Consider the following 20,260-nt stretch of genomic DNA (forward strand, 5'->3'; position numbering starts at 1 on the left):
CATGGCAATTTGTTATGTTCTTATGCTCACTTCTCTCTCTCTCGTCCACACACATGCACTTTCTCACATATACACTTACTTTTCTTCCTCTATCATACAGATACATGCAATCTAACACACATATATACACTCACTCCTTTCCCTTTTTCACACATACTCATGTCTCTCTCTCCTCCATATACATACATGCACTCTCACACACACATGCACTCACTCACGTCTCTCCTTCCACACACATGCATGTATTCACTTCTCTCCCTTGTCCACGCACACACACATTCACTTCTCGCCCTCTTCCATACATATATGCACTCTCAATCTGTCCTCTCACCGTGTTCCTCATTTCTCCATTTCCGCTGGACTAGCACTCCACTTCTTCCTTCTTTTGCAGCTTCGGGCCCACTCTGCCCTTGTTTTATTTTCAGTGTGCGGTCCCAACCTGCTGCTCTTCCTGTGTCTGTAGTTCTTTGTTACATGTGGGGGAGGGGCTACAATCTCCTTTTCTCACAAACACACACAAAGAAATGAGCACAATCCCTCTCTCTTTCATACGCAGTCAGAAGAACCTTCTCTCTCTCGCCATACACACACAGAAGTACCCTCCCTCTCTCATATACACACAGAAGCTCCTTCCATGTCTCACATACATACACAGAAGCACCCTCCCAATCTTACATACATACACACACAACACACAAAGCACCTACCAAATCTCACATAATACACACACACACACACACACACACACAAGCACTCTCCAGATCTCATGTATATACACATACACGGACAGAAGTACTCTCTCTCATTCATATACCTACACAGAAGAACTCTCCCGATCTCACATACATGCACATGCACATACACTCACACACCCACACACAGAAGCACCCTCCTGATCTCACACACACATAGGCTTGAAGCACAGCAGCTCAAGTCTTCGGCTCCACCAGCATGGTCTCCATCGGCAGCCAGCGGCTTCTGTCTTCGGCTCCTCCGATGTGGCCTCTACAGCAGCCAGCATCTCCCGACTTCAGCCCCGCCAGCTTGGTCTCCCATGGTGGCTAGCAGCTCTTGTTTTTGGTCTTGCCGGCCTGGTCTCTGCTGGCTCTGTCTTGCTCCTATTGCATGATCCCACGCTTCTCCTAATCCTCCTGCAGCATGGCTACTGAACCTCCTCCTTCGGGCCTGCACTGCTTCAGCTGTTTTTTCTTTTGAACTTCTGCAGCAGGGCACCCGGAGTTTTCAGATGTTGGCCCACAGACCTGGCAATTCGTTCAGAATTCTGGTGTCTATGGGCCAAATCCGGACTGGCTGATCCCAAATCCAACTGTGGTCTGCAAGTGGCAGCAGCATTAGAATGAAAGTTAGCAATAGGCCTGTGAGTCAGTACAAGCTCACAGTGATCCTGATCTCTCCTCATGTAGGGCTTCCTGTTACCACAGAAACTCATGCAAGGGCAGGGCCACCACAGGGCGCGTGAGTGTGTGCTGCTTCAAAAGCCCCATGCTGACTTCTACTATTAATGCTTGTGCTGGTGCTTGAAGAATTCTGTCCTTTGAGGCACTTGTGACTACAGCTGAAGGTTTTTTTTTTTACCCCATTTGGGGTCCTGATCCTCAGTTTGGGAAACCCTGTTCTCCATAATATTTTGTGAAAATTGTTGTGTTAATTCATGTATATTTTCTAATGTGAGAGTTACTTTTTCTTTCTGATTGCATCAGTAAAAATTCATCTGTTGCAATTACTTTACTGTGTTGAATTATTGTTACCGCAACCCTAATCATTGCAAACTCAGAAGTAGCAAACACAGGAAATAGATTGAATTTGTTCTCCTGTTCAAAGTGGAGAAATTTGCAGCCAAATTCCAAACTGAAGAACCCTGGTAAAAGTGAGGACTTGCTAGTTGTTGCCTTTCCCTTCCTCCCTGCAACTACCTCTTTTCACCTGGAGAGCTTCAATCGAGAAGTGAGCAAGGTTTACAGTGACATACCCCACCTGCTCCACGGTGGCTTTCCTCGGCCATGGGGTTGAGGGCTGCTTGCCTGCCATGTCACTGGAGGAAGAGGCCGCTGCTCAACTTGGGAGATGGACTTTCCCTGTTCTAGAGCTTTCTAGGGTCTGCAGGCTAGTACTGGCAGCTTCCCTGGAAGACCATGCTAACAGGTGTACTCTTCTTACATGGTGGAACATGCCACTGTAAAATTCCCTAATACTTATCCTCTACTGATACAACAGTGAATGCACTTTGCAACTTGGATCCTTCTTTGTTCTGAAGTGTCTCCATATCTTGGATTTATTTTTTTTCTTCTTTTTAATATTTACATTTTTATTGTGGAAAAGCAACATGTAAAGAACATCTACAAACAGAACAATCCAAAAAATCACACTTCCACATAGCTTTTATCCGTAAGTTCTTCCTCCCCTCCACAATCCCCTGTTCCCCTTAAGACAGCATCTTCCTATATTGAATATTCTTTCATATTACATCAGCTAGATTAGTTAAACATAACTGTGAATCATTTATTACAATACAAAATTGTATCACAACATTATGTCACTCCTCCTTTCCCCCAACCCCTGACCTTACCTACCTCCCTTCCCCTGAACCCCAAGAATTCCCTATCATCCTCCAACTCCCCACAACAGTATTTACACTGTTGTCTTCCAGAGAATATAACGGTGCCACAATTTCTCAAATTTACCCACTTGTTTCAGCTTAACCGCAGTAAGCTCGTTCATATAATAAAACGTATCCAACCTTTGGATTACTCTTTGAAGGGCGGTATTGAGGTTTTCCTCCAAAAGTATGCATACCATTTCCCCTCTTGTTGCCAATATTACTTGCTGAGATAAAAATACATCATTGTTAACAGTTACTGAAAAAGGTATATTTAAAGGAAAAAAACAATGGGACCTTGGGAATCCACTTTCCTATTATATCAAATATCATCTGAACCACTGTATTCCAGAAAATAATAATCTTTGGGCAATCCCACCACATATTATAAAGGTGCCTTTCATACCACACTTCTGCCAACAAGAGTCTCCCATGTTTGCATATGCAACCTGGCTGGAGTACGGTACCATCGATGTAGCATTTTACAGCCATTTTCAACTTCAAGACTGAAATTGAGCTCTTGGTGTGTATGAAACATAAATCCCACCTCTTTTCTCCCAATACACATTGCAAATCCTTCTCCCAGCCCACAATATGCGAGGGGGGTCGATTAAAGATCCCTATTCAATAAACTGTAGATTCTTGAAATCCCCCTTGTCACACAATTAGCCTTATCACAAAGCCCTTCAAAAAGGGATTTCCCCTTACCAAGGGCCTCTGCTACTTCCCTCTGTATTATAAAATGACTCACTTTCAGATAAAAATAATAGTCTGTGGACACCAGGTTAAAGGTATGCATTACCTCTTGGAAATCTATCAGCCACTTTCCATTCCAGATTTGCTCCAGCCTGCAACATCCCAAACCATGCCTATTTTTAGGCAAGTACATTACCTTACTGCTTTCCATCGGGGGGCCTTTTCTTCCAAATAAAATGAAAATGTTTACACTGCCATAGAGTAATACATGCGTCAGGAACATATTCAGGCAAGGTTTGAAATAAATAGCTAATTCTAGGTAGTATATTAATTTTTATAGCCGATATTCTACCTAGCCAAGATAAGTTGTCCCTTTACCACCTCTGAAGGTCCCCTATGATCTTCTTCCAAACACCTTCATAATTCATAGCAAAAATCCTATCCAGTTTAGCACCAATTTTCACCCCTAAATACTTCACCTCTGATGTCATTATTTTAAAAGAGAATCTCTGCTTAATCTCTTCCACCTGCTCCACAGGAATAGAAATATTCAAGAACTCAGATTTTTCCAGATACATCACTAAATATTGCCAATTGTTCTACAAAAGAGGAAAAAGAAGTCTCAGGATAAGCTACTGTAAAAAGGACATCATCCATGAACATGGAAAGCTTATAGTCTTGATCTCTTACTCTGATCCCTTGTATGGCTGTAGAATTCTTAATTTTAGCCGCCAATGGCTCCAGGTATATCACAAAGAGTAGTGAGGAAAGTGAGCAACCCTGACTCATGCTTCTTTCTATGAGGAAAGCTCTTGAATACTCCCATTGACCTTTATGCAAGTGCTGGGATTATTATAAAGTTTCCTTATCCACTTGGAAAAATTCCCTCCTAATCCCTATTTTTCTAGAACTGAAAACAAGTAATCACAATACACCAAATCAAATGCCTTTTCAGCATCAACTGTAAGCAAAGTCAATGGAATCTGTTTTTCTTGAGCCCACCATATTAAGTTTATTACCCTCCTCACATTATCAGCTGCAAGTCTACCTAGCACAAAACCCATTTAGTCTGAATGTATCAGCTCACTCACCACCCCTCCCAGTCTTTTAGCTAAATTTTTTGCCAATATTTTAAAATCCAGATTAATAAGTGAGATGGGTTAATACAACCCGCAAAAAGTTGCATCTCTCCCTGGCTTTGCCAGCACTGTAATTCCAGCTCTATTGGCATCCTCTGCTATGGAGCTATCCAATAATAGATCGGTGAAAGCTGCCGCCAAAGATCCCACGACGATTGAGCTCAACTGCCTATAAAATCCTGCCAAAAACCCATCACTTCCTGAGGACTTACCCATTTTCAGTCTTTTAATCACTGGAGCTAATTCAAATTCTGAGATTTCCTTTTTAAGTCATTCCTGTTGGCATGATCTACTCTTAGCAAAGGTATACCTTCTAAATATTCATCTATATTGACCTTTCAAATATCTTTGTTTGGAATATAATTCTTGATAAAACTAGGAAAACCGAGCTCTTATACTTACATTATGAGACACCATCTCTCTGGTTCTATCTTTAATTTTTAAAATCTGATTCTGTGTCACCCTAGTTTTACGCCTCCTCAGCAATAATCTACTAGTCTTGTTACCTCTTTCAAAAAATTCCTGTTTGGCCTTATCCAATTGAAAAACAATCTCCCCCACATCCAGATTTCTCAATTCTGATCTCAGTTTCTCCAACTGAGTCCCAATCTGTAAGTCAACAGTTCTTTTATGACTAATTTCCAATTTATCAAGCCATTTTAGTAAATCCACTCTCAACCTCTCCCTTTCCTTTTTCAGATGGGATCTCCTTGCAATTAGTTTAGCCCTAACTACCGCTTTGAAACAATCCCAGATTGTACCAGCTGGCACCTCCCCATTCTCATTTTCTTCAAGATAATCTCTCATCTTGCTTCTTAGTTGCTCCCTTAAATTGAGATCATCTAATAAACTTTCATTAAGTCTCCAAAATCTTTCCTCGGTTGTCCCCCCAACCTCGTTAAGGCCAACCAGATAGCAGCATGATCCGACCATGTTATCGATTCAATCTCTGTTTTCCTCATTTTATTCACCAAGGCTTTGTCAACCAAAAAGAAGTCAATTCTGGAATAGGCCTTATGAGCCTTTGAAAAAAAGGTATAATTCCGCTCAGATGGGTGAAAAAGGTACCATACATCTCCCAACTCCCAATCTGCCATAAATAATTTTAATCCCTTCCTATTAATCCGTGAGGTCCCCCAACTCCCACCACTGTTATCCAAGAATGGATACATTGTGATATTAAAATCTCCACCAATTATAATGTGGCCTTCCACCCATTGCTGTAAAATTTTGGAGAACCCCTCTAAAAGCCTCCCTTGTTGAGTATTAGGGCCATAAAAATTCACTAACATATAAATAACATTACACATCTTAAATTTGACTATAATGTACCTTTCTTCCAATTCCTTCATAGTAGAGATCACATCTACCATCATATTTTTTGAAAAAAGAATGCCTACTCCACTATACTTGTTAATTGCCATTGACGATGCAAACAATTGTAGTGGAAAATGATCACATGCCAGCAACCTCCTTTCATATTTTTTCCTCAAATGGGTCTCCTGACATAACAAAATGTCAACCTTCATGTTGATTCTATCTTGCAACAGCCTTTTCCTCTTAGTGTATGTATTTAGCCCCTTTACATTCCAGGACATAATCTTTAATGCCCTCATTGCTCAGGATCATATAAGACTTTCCTTACTACCCACCAAACTTCATGAGAATTACAACCAATACCCCTCCCCCACAAAAACATCTTTCTCTTCACTAGCTCAACTCCTTTACCCCACTGGTGTGCATCCCAGGGCCTCTTTTTCACATTTCTCCCTGTCCCCATGTCCCACTACCCAATCCCCCTTTCCAATCCCCCTTCCCTCTCCCCTTCCTCTCGCAAATCACTCCAGCCACCTCCTCGAGGAATGATGGCTGCCCTCGAACCTCCCACCAACCCTCTTCTAGAGAATTGCCTTAGTTACCCCCCATCTAAAAAAATCTTCCAAGAGCAACCTGATTCATTTGCAAATTAAGAACACTATTAATATATTCAGACCTAGTAAGTTTGTAAAGTTCAGAATTGCTGGAGACACTAGATCTCACATAACTTTCAGATATCATACTGCTCCAGATCATCACTCAGGTCACAGCATCTCTGGAAAATGACGATCCTCCCAAATTCTTCCTCAGGTGCTTCCCTCCAGATTGTACTCGCTGCCATTTTGAACTGTTCTCTCTGCTGACCATAGAGGCGGACAATCTCATGACGTGATCTATTTTCTTTACTAATCCAGCTGCTTGAAGTATCTTCATTGATTCCACTACAGATGTGACTCGAGAAGACACCCCATTTATAGTAAATTGTAATCTGAAAGGGAATAGCCATTTATAGCGATAATTTCCATTCCTCAATACTTGGAATACTTCTCTAAAATCTCTCCTCTTCTTGATTGTGATCGAAGAGAGATCTTGGAAATCTTCCATTTTATGTTCTTGCCATTGAAATTTTTTTAGTTTTCTCACCTGGTTCATCACCTTCTCTTTTACAGATTCTTGATATCTCTGGGCACATTTCCTCTTGGGCAGGCAAGAGATCCGTCCGCTGTATCCAGCATTATTTTAGGTGTCTCCTCTAAACCCTCTGCTTTTTTCAAAATTAGGGCACATATATCTGAGACTACCTGTACACAGTCAGAATAGGCAGCTTTTTCAGAGATGTCCCTGAATTGCAGATTCCCTCTTCTAGATCAATTTTCCAGATCTTTGATCCAGTCTTTAAGCACAGCATTGTAGTTGTTTCAGTTTTTGCTGATTACTCTCACATGCACTATCCTGATCATCCAATCTGTGCTCAGCAGCATCCACCCGATCTCCTAGTTCAGCACATTCATGTCTCAACTCACCAACGATAGAGTTGATCTCCTTTTTCAGCGAGCCCATTTCTTCTCTCAATTCGCTGAACCAATTTTGGAAATCTTCCCAGGATAGTGAAGTTTCAGGCTGTTGAATTGCAGTGCTGGGAGTCACCACAACCGAATGTTGGCATGACAAACTGCTGCCATTTTCTCCTTCTTCTTCCTCCACCGAGTTATCAGATTTTTCCGCCACATTTGCATTGAAAGAGAAGTGCTTTAAATCTACTGATTTTTTGCGCACTGACATCTTCAGCATTCTGGATTCAGATAAATAAACTCCCACCTTCTGAATGGTCCGGACTGCAATGCTGATGGAGGGATTCAAATTATTGGGGTCAGGAGCTCGGACATCAGACAGCCATTCTTCCATGTAATGTTACTTCCTCACCTTGGATTTCTTATGGGATTTCCTCTTCCTCTCCTTCCCTGAAGGCTTGGAGACTGCTTCTAGGATAGCATTGAGAGTGGACCATGAGGCAAAAGGTCAGGGCCATCAATCAAGCCCTCCATTATGTCCTCTTCCTGGAGTTTGTTCTTTGCCCCAGGAGTATTGCTTTTTTCTTTCTCTGCCTGCTCAAAGATAGAACGCTAGTAACTAGACTTCCCTAGTTCTCTACAGCTACTAGCTCTTCTAGCTCCTCTCATTCTGAGATGCCCTTGCATTGGGAGTAGGCAACTTCAGTACTTGAGTGTCACAAACAGATACTGTTTTTCATTAAATCCACAATGAATATGCATATTCATTGTCGGTATCCTGTAATCCATTCCTGTTTGTGACACTCAAAGACTGACATGGCCTACCCCTGCCTTGCAGGATTCCTCTGAATCAGTTGTTTTTTGCAGTAGCTGCTGCAGACAGGAGGCATCAGGGAGGAGCATTGTGCTGCTTTTGGCTGCTCTACTCCTAGTATTGTCCTTGACCTTGCCCCTCCACTGCCAGTGTCACTGCCAGTGTCACTGCCAGTATCAATGCCACTCTCAACTGTCTCTGCTTTCTCCTGTCCAAGAACCTTAGGAATAGAACAAACAGTGGCAGCAGGTAGCATATGTTCTTCCATCCTCAGCTTCTTCTTGCTTGATGCTGCTGCCTGTGTTACGCTCGGGCTGTGTTCTGGTGTTGTGAACACCACCCAGAAGGGTGGCTCCAGGTGGAGAGAGACAGGGATGGCTGGAAATAGTGTCAGAGTCCAGGCTGGGTCAGGGCAGGCGGCAGGTAACAGTGTCAGAGTCCAGGCTGAGTCAGGGCAGGCGGCAGGTAACAGTGTCAGAGTCCAGACTGAGTCAGGGCAGGCGGCTGGTAACAGTGTCAGAGTCCAGGCTGGGTCAGGGTACGTAGTAGTAAGGCAAAGAGCCCGAAGGCCACACACACACGTATGGCAGAGCAGAGAGCCCGAAGGCCACACACGCACACACGAACACAGGGCAGAGGGCCCGAAGGCCACACACACACACACGGCAGGGCAGAGGGCCCGTAGGCCACACACAGACCCAGGGCTGAGAGCCCGAAGGCCTCACACACACACACACGGCAGGGCAGAGGGCCCGTAGGCCACACACGGACACAGGGCAGAGGGCCCGGAGGCCTACACAGCGCAAGGTAAGGCAAAGCAGGGTAGAAGGCCCAAAGGCCACACACAGCGTAAGGCAAGGCAAAGCAGGGTAGAAGGCCCGAAGGCACACACAGCGCAAGACAAGGCAAAGCAGGGTAGAAGGCCCGAAGGCACACACAGCACAAGGCAAGGTAAAGCAAGGTAGAAGGCCCGAAGGCACACACAGCACAAGGCAAGGTAAAGCAGGGTAGAAGGCCCGAAGGCACACACAGCGCAAGACAAGGTAAAGCAGGGTAGAAGGCCCGAAGGCATACACAGCGCAAGGCAAGGCAAGGCAAGGCAAGGCAAAGCAAAGCAAAGCAGGGTAGAAGGCCCGAAGGCCACACACGGCGCAAGGCAAGCAAGGAAGGCTAGAGCAGGGAGCACAGGCGAGCTCGATGCCGAAGCACCGAGGGAACTGTCAGGCAGGGTTATAAAGGGAAGACCAGAACATAGAGTGAACGAGGGAGATGGACTGGGCCTGTCAGGAGAGCCAGCTCTAGAGGGACCCCTGGTGGTGAGGTGGTTGCACAGCAGCCATAGCCGTAACAGCCTGTGCCTGTGATTTCCCCCTGAGAAAAACATTTCTCTGTAGCTTGGGCGGAAGAGTTCTAGTAATACTACTAGTGCTTCCAGATATACTGGGATTTTTACTTTAAGGCGTCTTTCCAGAAGGAAGCAAATATTTTCTCTCTCTCTGCCATTGTTTCCACCACACCTTTCTCTTTCTCCTATACCATTTGATGGAAATTTGAAACATTCACAAGGAATGCCAACTGTCCACTACCCACGGTCTGTGGACAGGGTTTGTCTTTTTATAAGTATTGTAGTGTAGTGTTAATGTGTGTAATGTGCTTTTTACTAATCACACCTACATACACTGGGGGGTAGATTTTATAATTTTGCGCAGTGCGAACAAAAGTACACTGGATTTTATAAGATATGCGCGTAGCATCGCGTATCTTATAAAATCCGGGGTCGGCACGTGCAAGGGGGTGCACATTTGTGCAACCTGCGCGCGCCGAGCCCGGCGCACGCTGCCTGTTCCCTCCAAGGCCGCTCCGAAATTGGAGCGGCCTCGGAGGGAATTTTCTTTCCACCCACGCACCTTCCCCTCCCTTCCCCTACCTAACCCACCCCCCCGGCCCTATCTAAACCCCCCCTACCTTTTGTTGGCAGATTTACGCCTGCTGAAAGCAGATGTAAATCTGCGCGCGCCAGCGGGCTGCTGGCGCGCCATCACCCGACCTGGGGGCTGGTCCGGAGGCCTCGACCACACCCCCGAGCCAGCGCCACGCCCCCAGTCCCGTCCCAAACCGGCCCTGACCCCGGACAAGCCCCGGACACACCCCCTTCCCGCCCCTTTTACGAAGCCCCGGGACTTACGCGCGTCCCAGGGCTGTGCGAGCGCCAGCGGCCTATGCAAAATAGGCGCGCCGGCGCGCGAGGGCCCCGCGCGTGTAAATCCGGCCGGATTTACGCGCGCAGGGCATTTAAAATCCAGCCCACTGCTTGTAAGTGATAATAGTGATAATACTGCGTTTTTTTACACAGATGAAAATAGTTTATGGAAAAACAGCAAACTACTGCATATACAGAGTTTACAAACTTTTCCACTCTGACATATGACTTTGTAATACGATGAGATAAAGAATGCTCTCAGGACAAATACTGTGTATAACCTCTTGTTGAACTTTGGAAACTTGTTTATCAAGTGAAAAACAGTATCAACAGGGCTTAATCAGGTGGTTGTGGGGGAGAGTAGCTTGTCTGTGCCTGGGACCTGACTCTACAGGAGGAGGAATGCCTGGCCAGCAGCCCTACACTGGACAGGAAGGTTCCCAGACTCAGGCAGTAGCTGGTCTTTGCACATGCACTTGTTTACTTAGCCCTATAAGAGTTCAGGGCTCTTCAGCAGCAATGAGAACCTCGCCTGTAGCACTGATGAGTGGCTCAGGGTCTTTCCTGTTGAAACTGTGCTCCTGTTTGCAGTCGTCTTGGGGTTCCCCTGATCGAGAAACGGCAGGATGCTGATTTGGTATGTAATATAAATCACGGGAAACTGACATGCATGTGCTGTAAATAAAGCTTTATTCAGTTATAGTAAATTGTATATTATTTAGTGTGCATGCGTGTGTATGTGAGTTGGGTGCTGTGTGTGTGGTCTGTGTTAGAGATGTGAATCGTGTGATCGATCGTCTTAACGATCGATTTCGGCTGGGAGGGGGAGGGAATCGGATCGTCGCAGTTTGGGTTTTTTAAATATCGTGTAAATCGTGTAAATCGAAAACCGGCACACTAAAACATCCCTAAAACCCACCCCGACCCTTTAAAATAAATCCCCCACCCTCCCGAACCCCCTCAAAATGCCTTAAATTACCTGGGGTCCAGTGGGGGGGAGGGGAAGGGGGAGGGCAGGAAAACCGGCACACTAAAACAACCCTAAAACCCACCCGACACTTTAAAATAAATCCCCCACCCTCCTGAACCCCCCCAAAATGCCTTAAATTACCTGGGGTCCAGAGGAAGGGTCCCGGTGTGATCTTTTACTCTCAGACCTCCGTGTGTTGTAGAAATGGCGCCGGCGCTACCTTTGACCTGTCATATGACATATGACCTGTCATATGACAGGCGCTACCTTTGACCTGTCATATGACAGGTCAAAGGTAGCGCCGGCGCCATTTCTACAACGCACGGAGGTCCAAGAGTAAAAGATCACACCGGGACCCTTCCTCTGGACCCCAGGTAATTTAAGGCATTTTGGGGGGGTTCAGGAGGGTGGGGGATTTATTTTAAAGTGTCGGGTGGGTTTTAGGGTTGTTTTAGTGTGCCGGTTTTCCCGCCCTCCCCTTCCCCTCCCCCTTCCCCCGATTTACGATTTTTTGACGATAAATCGGGGGAATTGTTATTGTATCGCGGCTCTAACGATTTTTGATGATTTAAAATATATCGGACGATATTTTAAATCGTCAAAAAACGATTCACATCCCTAGTCTGTGTATCTCTTACTTGGGCATCTTGTAACAGACTTAAAGAAGCATAAATAAAGCCCTGCTCCTATGCTGTTCTTTGGTCAGTACACACACACTGCAGTGCACTTCTGTATCTATAGTTTAAAAATGTTGTTCTGTGTGATTGGTAATACACTGACTTGCACTTTCTACAGATAGCTCACAGTGCAGCACTGCTCAGTGCAGTTACTGAGTTCTCATTTTACACGTTGCACAGTGTAACATTATACTGTAAAAAAGATGCATGATGTGCCCAATAACATTGTGGGTGTCTGCAAAAGAATCTGCAAAGCTAGAGCCCCGTTTACTTTTAACTTCTCCTAGTCCTAGTCTTCTCAATCTTTTGTCTTTTCTCAATTTCTTTTCAGCTCTCACAACTCAAAATCCCATCCTCCCCCCCACCCATTTGCCAGAGACAAATGAGATAAAATGATATCTGGTTCAAATTTCTTTTCACTTTGAGCTTGAAATAAATGAGAGGAAGTCATTGCCAATCCATGCAGATGTTAGCTAGGATACGTTGGTGAAAAAAAAAAATGCTTCAACTTGCTTGGCCCTGCATCCTGGCTTGTTCCTTCCCTTTCCCTTGCTGCTCCAGCTCCAATCAGTCTAGGGTCAAGTATGACATCAGTGGTTGCTAAGCATTAGTGTGTTAGCTGCCTTGACAAGAAAGAAACCCTTGCTGTTTTGCTTGTTCCAATGCCTTTAAAGTGAAACAAAAACATATGCAAATAAACATTTTCGTTGATTTTTTTTGACCATTGTTTATTTGTATTCATTTTACAAAATCAAAATAAATAGTCTGTCTGATTCGGTTTGGACTCCTTAGTTGTTTTCAACAAATGCACATCCCATGTAATCCCCTCTCCTGGCAGTCACTAAGTTATATGAGAAAAAGAGGCAGACACTGCTAGAGAGGGACAAACCTGGATTAATTAGTGGCAGACGAAAATATCTATGGCTAAATATGTCTAAAAAATAAGAGGGAAAAAATCAAGACAAGACAATTTGACATAATCAATAATGAATGTTAGCTTACAAACTTAGAATAATAATACAGAAAAAACTAAGAACAATGGAGACAGAGAGAGAAAGAGAAAATGGTGAGAGTAGGAAAACGAAAAAGTTAATATAAAATAGAATTTAAATTAGGAAAACAACCTCAGCATAGTCATCTGTCTGCATAGGGGAACTGTTCACGTCAATAGCAAGTCAATTTTCAAAAAGCTGAGTGGTTAAGATAGCCGGTTAATTTTAACTAGCTCTTGTTAGGTGAATTTTCAGCTGAACCAAACTAGCTTGGTTTCTAGCTGAAATCTAAATCTAGCCTGTCAAATTTTGACTGGCTAAATTTAAGTCTGCCATTTGTGTGGCTGGGATTAGCTGCTTAAATTGAATTGGATAGAGATGAAAACCAGCACTACCTCACTAAATCTAGTCCTGAAGTACCCCCTCCGCCTATCCAATGCTTAATTTTGTTTTATAGTGTCTGACCCACTGGATATCTTTAAAAGAAATCCCAGTCCCATTCAGTTCTTGCATTCCCCGATTCCCCCACCCATCAGTCTTTTTAGTAGAATCCCCCTCTCAGTGCCAACATACTGCAAGCCTCTCCCAAACCCTGCCACTGAAGCCAGTCCAGGAGAATACAGGTTTACCTCTTCCAGCCCTGGCATCTTGTGTTGCTCTGGCAAGGCTTAGCATTAGAGATATATAGGATGGGGCCGGAGCAACACAGGATGTCGAGGCTGGAGGAAGCAAGCCTGTATCCTCCTTCCTGTTTGACTTTGGTGGTAATTGTGGGACTTCTGAAGTGAGGGTCATAAGATGCCAGTACTGGGGAGGAGATGTTTTTAAAGACAGTCGCTAAGCAAGGGAAGGAGAATCGGGATATGCCAGTACTTGAGAGGGATGGGTTATTTTTAAGACATCAGTTGGGATAAGGGTTAGGGGTTGTGTGGGATACTTCTTTAAAAACTAAACATCTGATGAGAGAGAGGGAGGGAGGGTCAAGGTGTTATGTGGGGCATGGTTTTTTTTTTTTAAACTAAAAATTGGACACACAGGAAGAGGGATAGGAAGATCAGGTTTGAAACATTTGGGGGCTGGAAGGATCTTTAATCTACTGTCTAAATTTAGTCATGCCATTCATACTACTATAATTAAGCAGATAAACTTAATAAGAGTTACCAGGCTAAATCATAAACATGCCCTGGGATTGAAAAGCAGGGCTAAATTTAGGTACTTCAGTTTTAGGGATCTATTTTCTGCCCAAAACTTAGCCCCCTGAATTCATTTGAAAATTTCTTAACTTTGTCAGGCACTCAGCTTTTTTTGTGGCCTCAAAGCTCTGGTCACTTCAAATGTGAAAATGGTTCTTTTTGCCTACATTCTTTTGTTCTTAGATACTCTTTTCAACATCATTTGACCAGAGAAATCCTTCCTCTGTTGTCATTCACTAATTGCAACTCTTCCTCCAATGTAATTTAGGACATCACATCCCCATGAACCTTGCTGCGTTGGCAAGACAAATAGATCTTTAAAAACTTAAGTCACAAATATCTACAGTGTTAATACGGTGACCCACATAAGGGGTATTGTGCAATGACTAGAATAATTCACTATGTAGAACAATGTCAGAGGTGAAATCATTTTCAGATACAACAGCAATAATCCTGATGGTAGTAATGGACAAAAAGAGCTTTGATCCTAATCTGTATTTTCTGAGAGGCATGGTTTGATAGATCACAATCTAAAATATGATAAAAGTGCCCCAGAAAATTGTAGGTGTAAATACCCTAGTCCCTAAGACAATCAGGATATACTTATTTAAACTCCAGTTTTCCTGGATAAGGGATGAACTTGAGATTGTGATCCAAGATTGCAGTCTTCATGCGCACCTCTACTGAAAGGGGTGTCGAATCATTTACAGTTACAAGGGCAGAAGTATGCTATGCCCACCATTATATCCACATTGGAGAACACTGCTATACTACTTATTATGGCTCCACTTTGGGATAGAGCTTTGCCTGGGAGCAATAGGTTTGGCACACAATTCAAACCACGAGCCTGGTTTGTTAGCTTGGCAGACTGGAGTCAGCTCCAGACAAGCAAAACAAAATTCCTTGTGGCACCCATTGCACGTTACATTTTTACAGCCCCTCTGATTATGCGACACGAGTTTCCCGCAGGTGGGGCAGGCTCGAATGGACGGGCAGTTTTTGATCTCAGTCTCCAGCAAGGCAATGAGAGGACACTTCTGGAGTATCTCCAAGTCTTGATTCCTGCAGTTTTTATTCTCACACTTGTCGGCTAGATCGAAGGGTCCTTTCCATTCCTGCAGACACTGCCAACAGAAAAAGTACTCTGTCCCTCCGTCCGCTGAACACACAATACACTTCACACTGAGATTAGTTGGGTTGCTTCTTTCCACATAGGAATAGCACCTTGGACACTGAAAAAAAACCACATAGAGATTCAGAAAAAGATCAGTGTTTCTGCATGACACAAAATTATGGGTAAAGACTGAAAACATTTCACTGTTCACCTGTGACACAATATTAAGCCTATTTCTTGGTAAAAGTCAAGTATCTTTGTCTCTGAGACAAGATATCGGCCCTTCAATTCTGCATTATCTGAAATAGGGAAACCATTAAGTATTTTTCCACTGTCTTTGCCCATCTGCAAAAGGACAAACTGGCATCAGTGATCCCCAGACCTGGATTTGTCAATAGGCATCCTAGCTAGGCCTGTGCCTAGGCTGGCAAAACACTGAGGGCAGAAAGCTGGCTGAAGAATTAATGCATTCTTGCTGTGCTAAATTTCACTCAACAGAGAACAACTCTCTGCTTCCTTATCCAGCTGCAAGAATCAGGAAGGAAGGAGATGAGCCTGGAGCAGACAGCAAAGGGGATCATTTTGGGGAGGTTAGGTGGGACTGAGTGGAGGATCATTGGGGTGAAGAGAGGGGTGAGGAGAGGGGCTGGGAGATAAAAGCAGATTGGCTGAGGTGCATGTGTGTGAGAGATAGGGGAACAGGGGGAAGGAGAAGCGTTCATGTTGTGAGGAAGAAGGGATTGGTGCTGTGTATATATACCAGATTGGGTGGGAGGTTAGAAAGGAGATTCAAATGGGGAATAGGATTGGAGCACAGTATGGATATTGTCCTCCTCTTTCGCCTCTAGAATTCGTATCATCCAATCCTTGATCTGGATTCTGTCCTCCAGATTCTGGAACCTCCTTTCCTTCCCAGTCTCCTTCTCCTCCTCCAAGCCCAAAACCCAGATTCTCCATCCTCTGATCCCCTCCTTTCTCTATCTGCTTTCTCTTCCCCCACTCCAAAATCACAGTTCTCCCATCCCCAGACTCTCTTCTTCTCTACCCAATCCCCAGTCCAATCTCTCCTTTTCCCATCCCTTGTCCTCTTACTCGCTCCTTCTCATATTTCCATCTCTGAGATCTCCTTGTTAGAAACACAGATGACCCCACAAGCCACTGTACTCACCCCGATGCTGCTAAGAGCGGCCCAGGAAGCTGTTAACATGCTCCTGTGGCTGGGATGCCACTGTTGCCTCACCGTTACCAAGCGTGGCCCCACATGGCGCCATGCTGCACTTGTCCTGGAATATCCTTAGGCAGGCGTGTGCACATATGCCGGCATTATATGGGTCCCACAGAGGGAAACGCTGAGCGGTGCCCTCTGATGTTGTCAGGCTGACCTGTCTATTTAAGCAAGGGCCTCACAGCATTACCTTGCCTCAGCAATGGGCTTCCTGCCATGCAGTATGTTGCTTGCATGTTCCTAGTTCCTGTTCCCCTGCATTCCTGAATCCAGCCTTAACTTGTCCAGCCCTGTCTTCCAACCTTGTCTTGTCCAGCTTCGTCTTCCAGCCTTGCTTCATCCAGATTTCCTTGTCCAGCCTTGCCTTCTCCTGTCTGTCTTGTCCAGTGTCTTACGTGTGTCTTCGTCCACTTTGGCTTTACTCTCAGGATCTTGCCCTCTTGGCTGGACCTGACCATGATTGCTTGCCACCTGGACCTGACCCCTCACCTGGACCTGACCACTCTTGCTAGCTGCCTACCCTGACCTTGGTCTGTCTCTGTCTCCTTTAGTCTGCTGCCTGTCCTGACCCTGCTGTGTCTTTGGACTCTAGTTCTCTTCACTGCCCTAGGGACCAGCCTAAGTCCTGCCAGCCACCAAAACCCAAGAGCTCAACCTGTGGGGGAGGCAGCCTGTAAAGGTGGAGCACTAGATTATCCCGCTACAGGGCATGTTCACAGCTGCTGGCATAGGCTTCGTGGGTTCACCCTCGAGGCTGAGTCAACTACGCCATAGCACAAAGGGCGCACACATTCACTGTCCTTCACACTTCTCCCTGTGCTAATACTTAAGATCCCTTTTCTTCATGCAGTGAAAACAGAATGAATTCTACAGACACAAGTAAGGTTGGAAAAATATTTTTATGTATATAAAAGATGCAAATATTTGTCAATGTATTTCAGAGTTTTCTCATTTCTGCCACAGAAAATTGTGGAGCTGTGCCTTAGGTCTTCTACTCAATATAGACTGGCCTTCTTAGCGGGGAAGGGATGCATGTGGAGGGGGGCAAAGGTACCTACAGTGCATAGGACTGGTGGCAAGCAATCATGGTCACTGGCGATACTTTGTTAGTAAAGAGTGTAACCAACTACAGACACTTACTGCCATAAAAGGGATAATGCATCAAGAGGTAGAATGGTTTGGGAGAGTGGAAAAGATAGGTTGGGTTAGAAAGAGGAGAGACACAAAGACATATGAAAGATAGAGGGTGAAAAAGGGATCCCTCAATGTGGATCTACAGCCACCATGGTAGCAGCTGTCATATTCCTTCCCATTCTAGGGACTGATCACATCATCTCTGTGGCATTCCTAAATCCCCTGGCTCCGATATATAGTAGAATTGAAAATGAATCTGCTGTGCTACAGCACTCAGCCTGAAACACAAGTTGGCTGCTGTCAGTATCCTTTCTTATAAAAGAGTATCTCTTCTTCCATATTTGACTTCCATAGTTATACTAATATAAAAAGACACCGCCAATTGTAAATATTAATGTAACCCCTGTATTGGTAGAACCCAGATAGTAGTACCAGAGGCCATATCTTTGCTATTTAATATCTATTTAGCTCTCCTTTGCCAAATTATTTCGTGCTTGGGAATTAATTATAATGTGTTTGCCAATGACATACAATTCTATGTACAATATACTGTTTCTTGGACCCATACTCTCAATTTATTAATCCTGTGTATTAATGCTGTAAAATACTGGCTTTCACATCATCGACTGCAACTTAATGTCAAAAAAACTGAAATTCTGATTTTATCCTCAATTGCAACTCCATCGACACGATGGCCAACAATTAAACATTCAAAAAGCTGCTCACAATTTGAGAATAATCTTCGACCATAATTTATGAAGCAACACAGTTTGACAACAGTTAAATCCTCTTTTTATAAATTAAACCTATTGAAGAATCGTAAGTAACTTTTGCTCCATCATGATTTAGGAACAGTCCTAATATATGCCAATATCTCATTTTGAACCCTCTAGATTATTGTAATTCACTTTATCTGGGCATTCCACTTTCTACCCATTGAACATTCAAAATACAGCTGCTAGAATTCTCACTGGTATACAACGCAGAGATCACATCACTCCCATACTCTTTCATTTACACTGGCTTCCAATTACTTGGAGAATTCAATATAAAATTCTAAATTTAATTTTCAACTTATTAAACTATTATTCTTCTATTTGGCTCACATCTAAGTTTCGACTCTACAAGTCATCAAGACAGTTGAGCTTGACAAATTAGAACCTACTTGATGTTCTAACTATCAACCTTGCAAGACTTGATATAACTAGAATCTGGGTATTCTCCATTGCTGGGCCACACCTATGGAATAGCCTACAAGAAACCCTTAATGCTGCTCCTACCATCACCTCTTTTAAGAAGGATTTAAAAATTCATTTTTTTTACACTTGCCTTCAAAGAATGAATCCTCGCAACGTAGAAAAGTCTATTGACTTTGTTCTTTCTGCTGTGTCCATCCCTTAATTTGTATTGTTCTTATTTGTACTTTTATGGCTGTATTACTTTGTGAACCACCATGAACTTTCTGTAATGTGCGGGTCAGAAATTATTTTAAATAAATAAAATTCACAGTTTTTATTTTATTTTATTTAAAAACTCTTCTATACCGTTGTTAAGTTAGTTAACCATCACAACGGTTTACAGTAGGGCACAATAATGAAACAATGAGTGGTATAGATTACACCTTAATCATGTGCCATCATAGTACGGTAACAATTTAATATAATAACTATGTGTATAATTTAATCTTGTATATTAGGAACATATCAAGCGGCTTGTATTTAACATTACTATGTGTTTTGTATGTTACAATTAACAAATTCAAGTTTGGTGTGTCCTTATCAATCAACTGTTTTTCTCCTTCTCTTTATCTTTATAAAAAGCTTGTTTAAAGAGCCCGGTTTTCAGATTTGTTTAGAAAATTTTTAAGTTTCTCTGCAGCTGTAATTCGAGTGGCATGGTGTTCCATAGCACGGGGCCAACCAATGACAGTGCTCTCTCCCTAACTTGCGTGAGGCGTGCTGTTTTAACAGAGGGGACAGTTAGTAGAGCATTATTAGCAGATCTCAGGTTTCGTTGCGGAACATGTACTCGAAGTGCAGTGTTAAGCCAGTCAGCTTTTCATCGTGGATTAGTTTATGAATTAGATAAAAGAAAGCCCTTTATTAAAACGCCCGACTCTGGCCGAGTTTCGCTCTTTTTGCACAGAGCTGCCTCAGGGGCAACTAGAAATGGACATATAAATAATTAATATACATATATATGAAATAAAACAATATTTAACATAAATGAATAAAAAACTAAATATAAAAATATATTAATTTGAATTATGTTATAAAATCATTGTATTATAAATAACATAAAATCAGAAAAATTAATACATATATATGTGTTTGGACTTATGGATACAATAACTTAAAAGACAACATGTATATATGAAAAAATAACTTAAAAGACAACATGTGTATATGAAAAAATAAATGAAATGCAGTATATCAAGGAGTAAAACATGTGACATTGTAAAAATGCAAGGAATTGAGAGGTGGTGATCCTGTGTCATATACAATGTATGAAACTATAAACAACATGGAGTCAATAATGGTTTTTGGATAATACAATCATTATATATTTCATGCTTACTTCATTCAAGCAGGACTTGGAAAGGTCAATAACGTATTAATTATCCTAAATATGAAAAAACAAACAAAACAAATGAATAAATAC

At 43.2% G+C, this 20,260-nt stretch overlaps 1 protein-coding gene across 1 annotated transcript in view; it reads right to left on the reverse strand.

Annotated features, from left to right (window-relative positions):
* Nucleotides 1–12,661: 12,661 nt before the first annotated feature.
* Nucleotides 12,662–20,260, reverse strand: part of LOC115082693 (probable E3 ubiquitin-protein ligase RNF217) — a 36,505-nt gene continuing 28,906 nt past the window's right edge. Inside the window, exon 7 of the mRNA XM_029586888.1 lies at nucleotides 12,662–15,358. Within this exon, the coding sequence (XP_029442748.1) occupies nucleotides 14,897–15,358 (462 nt within the window). The 3' untranslated portion in view covers nucleotides 12,662–14,896. The remainder of the gene's footprint in view (nucleotides 15,359–20,260) is intronic.

Source organism: Rhinatrema bivittatum, unplaced genomic scaffold (genome assembly GCF_901001135.1).
Source record: "Rhinatrema bivittatum unplaced genomic scaffold, aRhiBiv1.1, whole genome shotgun sequence".
NCBI lineage: Eukaryota > Metazoa > Chordata > Amphibia > Gymnophiona > Rhinatrematidae > Rhinatrema > Rhinatrema bivittatum.